The sequence below is a fragment of the Triturus cristatus genome, chromosome 8 (genome assembly GCF_964204655.1).
Source record: "Triturus cristatus chromosome 8, aTriCri1.1, whole genome shotgun sequence".
NCBI classification, from domain to species: Eukaryota; Metazoa; Chordata; class Amphibia; order Caudata; family Salamandridae; genus Triturus; species Triturus cristatus.
Window position 1 is genome coordinate 13,181,462 of NC_140591.1, and position 12,051 is coordinate 13,193,512.

Here is a 12,051-nt window from a genome sequence, read left to right on the forward strand (position 1 = left end):
CAGGAGTGTCCAGTTTTCTGAAATGTCTGGGATTAGCTGGTTTCCCAGATTGGCGGCAGAGGCCAGGTCCAGATTGCAAAGCTATCCATATCACCAAAATGGGTTTAATTTCATAGAAAAAGATTATATGTCCATTAGGTTTTGGGGCCTGTTGTACCGTAGGCACAAGGCACAGCCACGCAAGCAGGGTACAGTTTGTATCAGGAGAAGTGTGGGAACACAGAATAGTAAAACATTTCATATTATACATTGGATTGCTCTCAATCACCCCTATTCCTAAATTCAGAACCACAGTACACATTTGACGAATTCCTAGGTTTCCTTCGTTCCCATTTTTCATTCATTTAATTTTACCTGAGGAATGAATGCACACTCAAATATCATTAAAAGGTACAACTCGGTTGTTCGCTCTGGTATTACCGGTTACTGACTGTCAATGAACACAATATATTCTTGCAAATAGAAGGGTCCCAGATGTAGCAGTGTATGATTTTGTAAATGAGCCATAAGGGCAAAAAACACGACAGCTGAAAACTTTATCACCAGTTGTCAATTCTCCCACCTCTTTTGGGAAATGTCTCTTCTCTCAATTCTCTCAATGCTGCTCAAGGCGTCCAAGCACATTTTATGGTCTTTAGCTGGCCAACCAGATACAGGGTGATGCAGCCGCCGAACCCCTATAGGATGAACTGACAGGCTTGCAACAAGGCCTACAACAGGCACTAGGTCTGGGTTGGGATCCATCAGGAAATGTGGTCTTCACCATCATCGCGAGAGTACAGTTTGTGAAATCTTCAACACTAGTGCTGGAACTCTCTGTTCGTACTAGGACACTTTCTTGTAAATGCACTTTGTGTGGCTTTGATGGGTTTTGTGAGAGGGCTGCGGTGGAGTTTAAGCGATTCTGTTACTATGAGCCTTTTCTTCTGTTTTTCACCAACTAAATAGATTTGAAATTAAAACAAAAAGCAATGCCTACAGAGACACGTGAGTTGTGTATCCACATCCCACTACGGGGGCGGGACTGGAGAGTCGACAGTGGGAAGGGTTTAAGGTGGGGAGAGGCATTTTTGTTCAGTTGCATTAAGACCCATGACAACCATGCAAAACCAAGGTTACAGCCAGCACAAGGAATATGAAGCAAGTACCAGTGTAGTCCAAAGTGGTCTGTCCTCCACTGTACAGAGAAGGTAGTGGAGCTGTCTCGCGTGTGGGGGTAACTGAAGAGCATGTGTTGCATGACACAAATATCTCACTTCCATCAAAGTCTTGTAGGTGTACGCAGGAGGGACAGGGCCGGCCACAGACAGAGTTCAATGGTAACTTAACACTGAGTTAAAAATGTGTCTCGGCCTTCAGGCCTCCCGGCTGCGAACAACATATATGGAAACCACACATGGTGTTCAATTTAAGTTACAACTTTTGCACCATGGTGTTTTGATGGGAAGAAATTAAAATATATTTTCCTCACAAGAGGAATCTCCTTTCAGGAGGTGGCTCTAGTTCCAACCAATATTGTGCTTTTATTTATTTATTTATTTATTTATTTGCAGCTTGTGTTACTTTTGTACATTAAAAATGGAAATACAGAAATTCTGAATTTAGAACCATTGTAGGGGACCCACACTGTAGAGAAAGGAAGGAAGGAGGCTTCTTACCACTCGTCCAGTTTCAACTGGTACTGCTCCCTCTGCTCCCGGCGCCTCCGCTCCCTCATGGTCTCCCCGGACGCTGCCTGCACAGCCGTCATCACAGCACCCACTGGCACTCTGTAAACATACACAGGTAAAGCAGAGTTAGCGACTGGCCTGGGATTTAAAGCCCCCCACCCCATGGAGGTGGGTGGGGGGGGGGGTGGGGGTTACTGGGCTTTTAAACAGTAGCCATCCAGGAAATGTAAGTCCTTTGTAAGTTGTCCTGTGAAGGGGATGTAACCTAGAACCATTAATAAAGTGTCAAAGGGCAGAGCTGTTCTACAGTACCACATACTAGGAATAACAAGCTTTGGCAAAGCAAATAGGTCTCGCCTTTTTGTCCAATAAGCTTGCCAGTGTATGTTTGCAGATGGCCTGAAGGACTGGCAAAAATAAAAAAGAATCAGAAAAACAGTGTGATGAGGAGTGCGCCAATGCTATGTGTACACATGACACTATGAGGGCCACAAGGGATGGTGTGCGTGCGTTTGCATCACCATGCACGCGCACCCATACAGCACGAAATGGCCACCGTTTTAATAATAGCTTTATTTACTATGACAAAGACAGTGGACTACACATGGAGGGCATGTAAATAAAAAAATAATAAGAAAAAAAAAGCAAAGATTTTAAAAGTGCACAAAAAACACTTGAAAACAGAGGACCAGCCAGCAACTGACAGGTGCCGGGGCATCCATAAAACATGCAAAGATTTGTTAAAGGGCCGTGACAGGAGGACAGCAATGGAGGTGTGGGTGGGGAAAAGTAAATACATGGGGTCAACGAGCATTGGTAAAGGTATCAGCAGAGAAGCTCAAGGCAGGGATAAAAATAAAAAGGAAAGGCAAACAGAGTGGGGAAGCAAGCAATGGACAAGCTGCGGGTGGTGTAGGACAGCAACATCTCAGAGTAAAAGTCAACAAATAACTCCTATTATTGGAGTACGTCTAAAGAATTACTAAGGGATGCAAAAAGATACATTTTCAACATCTGATTCTCTCTCATTTCCAAAAGTGAGGTGATTTGCCAATTTTAAAATAACACTCAAACTGCCTACATGAGAGCGATTAAGGTGTACTCCAGCAGGTAGCAGTAGAAGGCTTCCTTGTTGCAATGTACCCAAAAGTCAACTCATGATCACTCCATTCTTCCCCAAACACACAGATGAAGAACTCACCTCATCCCCAGGTACATAGACTTCAGGCTCGCATAATAATAATTCTATCCCTAAACCTACAGGTGACTGATTCATCTACTCTTTACATTAATTCACGTGCAGAACGACTGAGATTTCACATCATTATTGCTCCACTTCCACGCACAGGATTCACCTCATGAATGAATGGATGAATGAATAAAGCGCATAACTACTTCACAGAGTGTTCCAGTGCGACAACTACAGAGAAGAGGCCAGCATTAGCTGCGCTAAGATGATGCAAACAAGGACCCCTTAAGTGCCCTTGTGGATGAACGTTCATGAGAAATGGCCCGAAGGGACAGAGGGAGCAGAGTCCATGTCTTACTTGCTGAGACTGAAATGGACCGTCCTCCCCGTCGAACTTAGCGGACATTTCTAAGTGGACGACAATGCACAACCCGATCAAAAAGATACCTGGGACCGTGCTTATAACAAGCGTGGTGCGAAGAAGAGTCTTCAATAGGATCCTTCTCTGAATCTGGAGCCAGTCCAGTTTACAGAGATGTTGTGAGATGGAGTCTTGCTTGGGTATTTCTAAGCTGCATTTTGCAAGACTTGAAGTTTTTTAATCCATTCTTGGAAGACCCAAGTACAGAATGTTTGCACAGTCTAACCTGGAAGTTATTAAGGCGTGGACAACCGTCTTGCGTGTTGCACAAGGGAGAACGTCAATGAATGAAAATTTGCCTAGCTTAAGTGAAGTTAAGTTTCAAATCTATTTAAGGACATGGAGGCGAGTATTGTGCTTTCCTTCTTCGCTTTAAAATTGAAATCATGACACAGCAGCCATTAAAACATCAAAACAAAACTACTTTTCACATGAACAGCAGGGAAACAACAAAGTTCACAAGTCCGGTCTCAAGCTCTGCAGCTAGGTCTCAATATAGCCCCCTGTTGCTACTCATTCACCCTCTTTCTTAGTGCGAATCACGCTATCCGTTCAGCTCACCCATCTTGCTTCGATTCATTAGTCCCTGCAAAGATATAAAATGTCAGTGACCAATCCCCCACCTATGCAATCAAGGATTATCAATTGAGAAGACTTCAGTGATGCGTAAGCAAACTACTTCCTTAAAGTGGCAATACCAACATTACAGTAAAACATTGCAACATCGCAGGTGCAAAGCCTTCACACAACGAATGGTTGTAATGCAAAACAAATTACTTACTACAGAACGGGGAGGGACTGCATCTCATTGAGCGTCGGGTGGGATAATCCTCGCTTCCGTGTCCGTAACAGAATTGAAATTTACCTTCACTTAAGCTACGCAAAATTTAATTTTATGTCAGAACCGGAGGCGAGGATTATGCAAGTTCAAAGCTTACTTAACACCAATTGGGCTACATCCACCACCTGCTTTCAAGAGATTCTACTTTAAGCCGAGTCCGAAGACCAGTCTGCTACATGCATGAGATCTTCAAGGAGTGCGCCCAAACAAAAGTCTTTGGAAGCCATTGCTCCCCTGGTCGAATGTGCCCCAAATTGTTTGGTATCTATACCCGCCTCATGCATCACCCAAAGGGCTATGGTCGGGGAAGACACCGCCTCATAACTCTTTCTCCGAGCAATGAGGAGTTGTCTCTCCCTGGGCGGTTGCACCTCTTCAGTCATTTGCTCATACTCTTTAAGGCACTGCACCACACAGAGCTTAGGAGACTGCAAAGCTCGATATGAAATTGTGCGAGAATTAGACATGGTACGCCACACATGAAAAACCGCGGCAACTGGTGATCGAGGCGGGGATGCGAACAGGTCGATCGAGAACGGGCTCCATCTGGTGTCCAGACTGCAAAAGACCTGAGGATCCCACTTCCATAGGCTAGAATCTCTGAGGTGCCGAGAATGCCAGTCCACTATCTGGTTCACCTGGCCCAGCAGATACTCCACCGTGACAGAGACCTGATTCTCTAGACAAAAAATCCAAAATTACTTCACCATCACTGCAAGGGCGCAAGACCTGGTGCCCCCCAGGTGATTAATATATCACACCGCTGACACATTGTCCATCTTCAGGAGGACCGAAGATTGAATCTTGTCCTTCATCCAGCACCGAACGGCGAAAGATCCGGCCAGGAGTTCCAAACAGTTTATATGTAAACTCTGTTCATGTGGTGACCGGCTGTCGCGGGGGCGAACTCCACACACCTTTCGCCCCAGCCTGGCCTGCTGGTGTCTGACTATCACACAATCATGGGTGGAACCGAATATTGCTCTCCCGTTCCATGCCTCCATATGTGTGAGCTACCACTATCTCCTCTCTGGCTTCGCCTGAAAGGGGAACTAATTGTGCATACGCAAGGTCCTACGTCAGATGGTGTGCTTTGAGGCACTATGAGGTCTGCTAGTGCAGAGGACCTGGAAAGGTCGCCTGGACCGAGGAGGAGAGAAGTCCCACCAAGCGGGCAATTTGCCTGAGGGATGGGCAGGGCTCGGCCAGCATTTGATGGCGCTTGTGCCGAATTTTTGCCATCTTCCGAGACAGAAGGCTCAGGGACGCTGACATGGAATCGATGACAAACCCTCTTTCAGACAGAACTAGAAGAGATTTCTTCACGTTGATTATGAAGCCCAAGCCCTGCGAGGGGTTGATCACAGTCTGAAGATGGGATATGAGTTTATTGGGGCACTGGGCCAGGAGGAGAATGCCGACCAGGTAGACGATGAGCCATATTCCCTGAGCCCTGAGAAATTCTACAGGTGGCTCGAGGACCTTAGAAAAGCTCAAGGGCAATGATGACAGGCCGAAGGGGAGAGAAGTGAATTCGAAAGTCTGAGAGCGCCAGAAGAACTGCAGAAACCGGCGGTGAGAGGAAAACACCGGACCTGTTAGGTACGCATCCTTCAGGTCCAAGCGTACCATCCAATCAGACAGTAGCAAGACATCCCTGGGGAGATGGAGGCCCTCCAGTTTGAAGTGGCGGTACACCAGCCACTCATTGGAGTCTAGGAGGTTGATTATCGGTCTGCGACCCCCGTCAGACTTGTCGACCAGAAAGAGGTTGCTGAGGAAGCCATTGGGGTGCACCTCCGAGTGACAGATCACCCCTTTCTGGAGAAGAGCCTGGACTTTGCCGTCTACGAGTGCCACGTCACTGGAGGAGAAAGCAGTGGGGCAAGGACAAGAGGCCTGCCGAGGGGAACCATAAAACTCTATGTGGAACACCTGGACTGTTTGTGAGACCCAATGGTCTAAAGTAATAGCCGCCCATGATGGAAGGAAAAAGGCCAAATGACCCCCTGCCCTTATGTGAGTGGACATAAAACACTTACCTGTGCTGGCATTGCCGTTTGCTCACTTGAATCTTCTGTGGATGCGGAAGCTTTGCCATGTGATAGGGTAGAAAGCGCGGGTTGATACTGGCCCCGCCCAGACCCTTGCCCTTTAGGCGGTGGCCAATAGGAGAAACCGCCAGACGAGCGGCCCCTGCCTCGACCAGCCACAGAGAAAACATGGGGAGTGAACACTCGCTTTATATTGGATTGTGCCTTGTCAAGTGATGTAAATGTCACCAAAAATGTACCCAATTATTTAACAAAGGGGTCCCCAAACAACCCCACTTGCACAATAGCTCCCGGCTTTTAAGAGGCCAGATCCCCCTAGCATGGAATCTACGTTAGTCAAAAGGGAGCGGCACCGCTCAGTAGAGTGCGCATAATTCATGTTCTCCGGAAACAAAATTGTACGCTGGGCCCAGTTGGTAAGAACTTCCGGCGCTATTAGGGAACCATATCCAAGATTTTAGTCATAGAGTTGAATATGCTACTTACCAGTATGCATCTGTTCTTGGCATGTAGGGCTGCTGACATTCATATCTGTGCATAGATCGCCGCCTAGTGTTGGGTCCGGATGTTTGCACGTTGTTGTCCTGGAAGAGTCTTCGAAGTATCCTGGGATAGGTGACTCCTCCCCTGGACTACAGTGCGCATGGGCATCCTCTCCATCCTCAGATTGTTTTTCGCCATTGTGGCAGTGATGGAGTAGATACAGAAAGTGATGACCATGCTTACAGTAATTCTGAGAGCTGCAGCTGCTACAGGCGCCGGGGAGGAGGGAGGGCGATATGAATGTCAGCAGCCCTACATGCCAAGAACAGATGCATACTGGTAAGTAGCATATTCAGTTCGAGGCATGTGGGCTGCTGAATTCATATCTGTGCATAGAATACATAGCAGTACCCCCTATTAGCGGCGGCTACCAGTGCCAGCTGCAGCGGCCTGAAAAAGAGTTTTGAGAACAGCCTGTCCTACAGCTGCCTGCTGTTTTGATTGCACATCTACACAATAGTGTTTGGTAAATGTGTGTGTAGTGGACCAGGTGGCTGCTCTACATATATCATGCAAAGGAATGTTTCCCAGGAAAGCCATGGATGCCCCTAACTTACGTGTTGAGTGGGCTCGTGGGGGAATCGTTAATGTGCGTTTAGCTTTTTGATAGCAAATTTGAATACATTTAACGATCCATCTGGCTATACCTGCTTTGGAGATAGCGTTACCTTTGTGGTGTGGGGCAAAGGCAACGAAAAGTTGTTTAGTCTTCCTAAAGACCTTAGTCCTGTCGATATAGTACATGAGGGCTCTCTTCACATCTAGTGTATGGAGTGCTCTTTCTGCAACAGTTTGTGGGTTTTGAAAGAAAACAGGCAGTTCAATAGTTTGATTCATGTGGAACTGCGATATCATCTTGGGCATGAATTTGGGGTTGGTACGTAGTACGACCCTGTTGGCGTGAACCTGTATAAATGGCTCTTGAACGGTTAGTGCCTGGAGTTCACTAACTCTCCTTAAAGAAGTGATTGCTACTAGGAAAGCTACTTTCCAGGTGAGGAATTGAATCTCGCATGAGTGTAGAGGTTCGAAGGGTGGACCCATCAGGCGTGTGAGGACCAAGTTGAGGTTCCACATTGGAGCTGGTGGGTGGCTTGGAGGAATTACTCGTTTGAGTCCTTCCAAGAATGCTTTGATGGCCGGCACTCTGAATAAAGAGAGGTGCTGCCTGTTCTGGAGATAGGCTGATATTGCGGTCAAATGGACACGTATTGAGGTGTATGCCAGATTGCATCGGTATAGGTGTAACAGGTAACAAATTATGTTTTGGATGGATGCGTCTAGCGGGTTAATGTCATTATTATTGCAATAAATGACGAATCTTTTCCATTTGGCTGCATAGCAAGCTCTGGTAGTGGGTCTCCTGGCCTCCTTAATGATGTCCATACAGTCAGGTGGCAGGTTTAGGTAGCCAAACTCTAGGACTTCAGGAGCCAGATTGCCAGGTTCAGCTGTTGCGGATCTGGGTGCTGAATCTCTCCATGGTTCTGCGTCAAATGCGCGGGTTTGATCCGCAGCCTTTGATGCGGCACCACGGAAAGGTCGAGAAAGGTGGTGTACCATGGCTGGCGTGCCCACGTTGGAGCAACCAGGACGAGCGTCAGTGAGTGTTGTCTGAGTTTGCGAGCCACCAGCGGTATTAACGGCGCTGGGGGAAAAGCGTACGCAAATCTGCCGGACCAGTTCATCCATATCGCAGTGCCCTGCGATTGCGGATGTGGGAACCTGGCGGCAAAGCTTTGGCATTTTGCGTTTTCGCTTGTGGCGAATAGGTCTATCTCTGGATGACCCCACTGCTGGAAGTACGGTTGGAGTACTGATGGGTGTAACTCCCACTCGTGCATCTGGTGGCTGTGTCTGCTGAGCAGATCCGCCATCTGGTTGTCCTTGCCGGGGAGGTGTTGCGCCATGAGGAATATGTTCCTCTGAATGGCCCACTTCCACATGCTCTGAGCCAGATGAGACAACTGTGGAGAGTGTGTTCCTCCCTGCTTCTGTATGTAGCACATGGCGGTCATGTTGTCCGTCCGGATCAACACGACTTTGTTGCACAAGTGTACTTTGAATGCTTTCATAGCCAGGGAGATTGCCATCAGTTCTAGAAGGTTGATGTGCATCTTCTTTTGTTGTGTTGTCCATAGTCCCTGCACTGTGTAAGTGAGTACATGAGCTCCCCATCCCTGGAGAGACGCGTCCGCTGTCAGTATTATCTGTGGAACAGGCTCTTGGAACGGTCGGTCCTTGCAAAGGTTTTGTGGATTCCACCAATGCAGAGAGTTGTATGCCCGACCGCTCACCAACACTAGGTCTTTTAGTTGTCCTTGAGCCTGATTCCATTGACGTGCTAAGCACTCCTGAAGCGGGCGCATATGTAGTCTCGCGTGTGGGACTATGAAAATGCAGGAGGCCATCATGCCTATCAACTGCATGAACACTCGCGCGGGAAGGGAGTGTTGGGGTTTGAACTTGGAAATCAGCATTTGCATGCTGTTGATTCTCACTAAATTCGGCTGAGCTGTGGCCGTCAGTGTCTATGGTTGCACCTAGGTACTGTTGTACGTGTGCGGGTTGGAGATGGGATTTTGGGTAATTTAGTGAGAACCCCAGACTGTGAAGAAGGTGAATGGTGCGGGACATGTGGCTGGCACATTGCTGGGCTGGCACATTGCTGGGCTGACTTTGCCTGAACAAGCCAGTCGTCCAGGTAGGGGTAGACATGAATGTGCTGCCTCCGTAGATGTGCCGCCACAGTAGCTAGGCACTTTGTGAAAACTCTGGGCGCTGTTGCCACGCCGAAGGGAAGAACCTTGAATTGGTAGTGCTGCCCTTGAATAGTGAACCTGAGATATTTCCTGTGTGATGGGTGAATGGGTATGTGGAAATACGCATCTTTGAGGTCTAGCGTGGCTAGGAAGTCTCCCTGTTTGAGCAGTGGTAGGACTTGTTGCAGGGTGAGCATCTGGAAATGCTCCGAGAGAATGTAGCGGTTGAGGGGTCTCAGGTCTAGTATAGGTCTGAGTGACCCGTCCTTTTTCGGTATTAAAAAGTACAGGGAATACACCCCCGTACCTTGCTCGTGGACGGGTACGACCTCTATTGCGCCTTTTTGTAGCATACTTAGCACTTCCTGCTGTAATAGCGTTAAGTGCTCTGAGGACATAGGACGATGTTTTGGAGGTATTGTGGGTGGAGGCGAGGTTAATTCTAGGCAGTAACCGTGTTTGATAATATCTTTGACCCACCTGTCCGTGGTGATGGAGTTCCACGTGGACAGGAACCTTTGTAGCCTTCCCCCGACAGGTGTTATGTGGTCGGGAGGAAGGGAGAGGGCATCACTGTTTGTTCTTGGGGGAGGACCTGGTGTTGACGTATCCGCGTCCTCTGCCCTTTGTGCTTGAGCCACGATATCCACCCCGGGTGTTTTTATCGTAGGAACTTTGTGTGTTTCCCTTGTTGTAGGTTTGCTGTGACCCCTGTCCTCTACCTGCTCCTCTATTTCCGGGGCGACGAAAGGAGCCGCTCCGAAAGGTCTGCGTTTGGAGAGCCCCCATGGACTTTGCAGTGTCTGTGTCCTTTTTTATTTTTTCTAGGGTGGTGTCAACCTCCGGCCCGAATAAGTAGTCTGGGTTGACCGGCTGATTGAGGATGTTATTTTGCACCTCAGGTTTGAATCCGGAGATTCGTAACCAGGCGTGTCTTCGCAACATGACGCTAGTGTTTATGGCTCTGGCAGCTGTATCTGCGGCATCCAGTGCACACTTAATGGATGCGTTCGTGAGGAGTTGTCCCTCCCTGATGAGGATCTCTGCTCCCTCTTTGTATTGGTCAGGGAGATGTTGGAGTAATGTTTCTAATGTGTCATAATGTGCGCGATCGTAGCGAGCTAGGAGCGCCTGAGTATTGGCAATACGCCATATGTTAGCTGCTTGGGCTGCAACCCGTTTGCCGGAGGTCTCTAGCACCTTGGACTCTTTGTCCGGGGGAGGAGCATCCCCTGTCGTCTGCGAGTGCGCCCGTTTGCGAGCATTCGCGACTACTATGGAATCCAGAGGCAACTGGCCTCTAATGTAGGTAGGGTCCCCAGGCGCCGACCTATATTTCTTGTCGATCCTGGGGTTTATTACTCTTGCCCTGGTGGGTTCTTTGAAAATGTCCTTTGCTGGTTTGAGGACACCTTTCAACATGGGTAGAGTTTTGATATTTCTTTCTGAGGATGCGAAAGTATCCATGAGAAAATCGTCCTCGATGGTGTCAGAGTGGAGTTGCACACCATGATTGGCCGCCGCACGTTCAATGAGGGCGTTGAATGCGGCAGTGTCCTCTGTGGGAGACGTTTTTGTGCCATATAGCTGCGTGTCCTGTGTATCCATAGGTGCACCCGGGTCTACAGGGTCATCCCAAGCCTGGTCAGGGTCCTGTTGGCCTTCAGGGTCCATCTCTCCGGGGTAGGGGACGTGGTCACCCATGTAGTCCTCCAAAACGTCGGTTTCGGAGTGTGTCGGAGAGAAGGACTGTGGATCTTGGTAAGAGGTATGGAGAGGTTCGTAAAGAACTGGTTCCGAATCCACTGGCAGCTTTTTCTTTAGCGGGATCCGGTAGGAGTCCAAAGCTGGCTCGGAAGTTATTCTCCTCTTGTGGAGCATCATTCTGCCGGTGTCGGCATCGATGATGTGTGATGGTGACGTCTCCGCAGGAGATCGTTCGGCAGGTGTGATCCTGGTGTGGGTGACACGTGTTCTGATTTCGAACAGTTTTGGGGCCGTGGATGGCGGCAGGCCAAAAGTGATGTTGGCCGGCGCCGGAGAAGCCTTTTGAGCTTTTTTCGGCTCGGAGCCTGACGTGTCCTGGAGGGCTGCCTTGTCTTTGATGCGTTGCAAGGACGCTGCAACTTGCCGCACCTGGAGCGCCGACGGTTCTTTGGCGCCGACCGGTTCCGTAGAGGCGGCCGTGGACTTCTTCGGCGCCACTGGGTCATCGAGTCGAGGAGAGGTAGTAGCCGTCGACGGCGTCGATGATTGTGCCTTTGGTGCTGCTTTCGAAGCGGTGTGAGACGCAGCAGCCAGTTTGATCTTTGTGGCCGGAGCCGATTGTTTCGGTGCCGGGAGCCGAGGCGGTTTGTCGGTACCGATGGTCTTTTTCCGTGTGTCGGCGCCGACGTCGGCTGCTGCAAGCTCGGCACCGAAGTCCCGTTTGGTGCGGTCGGTGCCGACGGGTTTGGCTGGCGTCGAAGGCGTGGTGGGCTTCGATCCGACCAGTTTTACTTTCAGTTTCGGTTTCTGATGAACCAATACGGCTTTCGGTTTCGATGAAGGGAAACCAGTCGTTTTGGGTAG

At 48.9% G+C, this 12,051-nt stretch overlaps 1 protein-coding gene across 1 annotated transcript in view; it reads right to left on the bottom strand.

Annotated features, from left to right (window-relative positions):
• TIMMDC1 (translocase of inner mitochondrial membrane domain containing 1) overlaps positions 1-12,051 on the bottom strand; it is a 97,750-nt gene that overhangs the window by 16,881 nt on the left and 68,818 nt on the right. Inside the window, exon 7 of the mRNA XM_085620729.1 lies at positions 1,659-1,769. Within this exon, the coding sequence (XP_085476855.1) occupies positions 1,659-1,769 (111 nt within the window). The remainder of the gene's footprint in view (positions 1-1,658; positions 1,770-12,051) is intronic.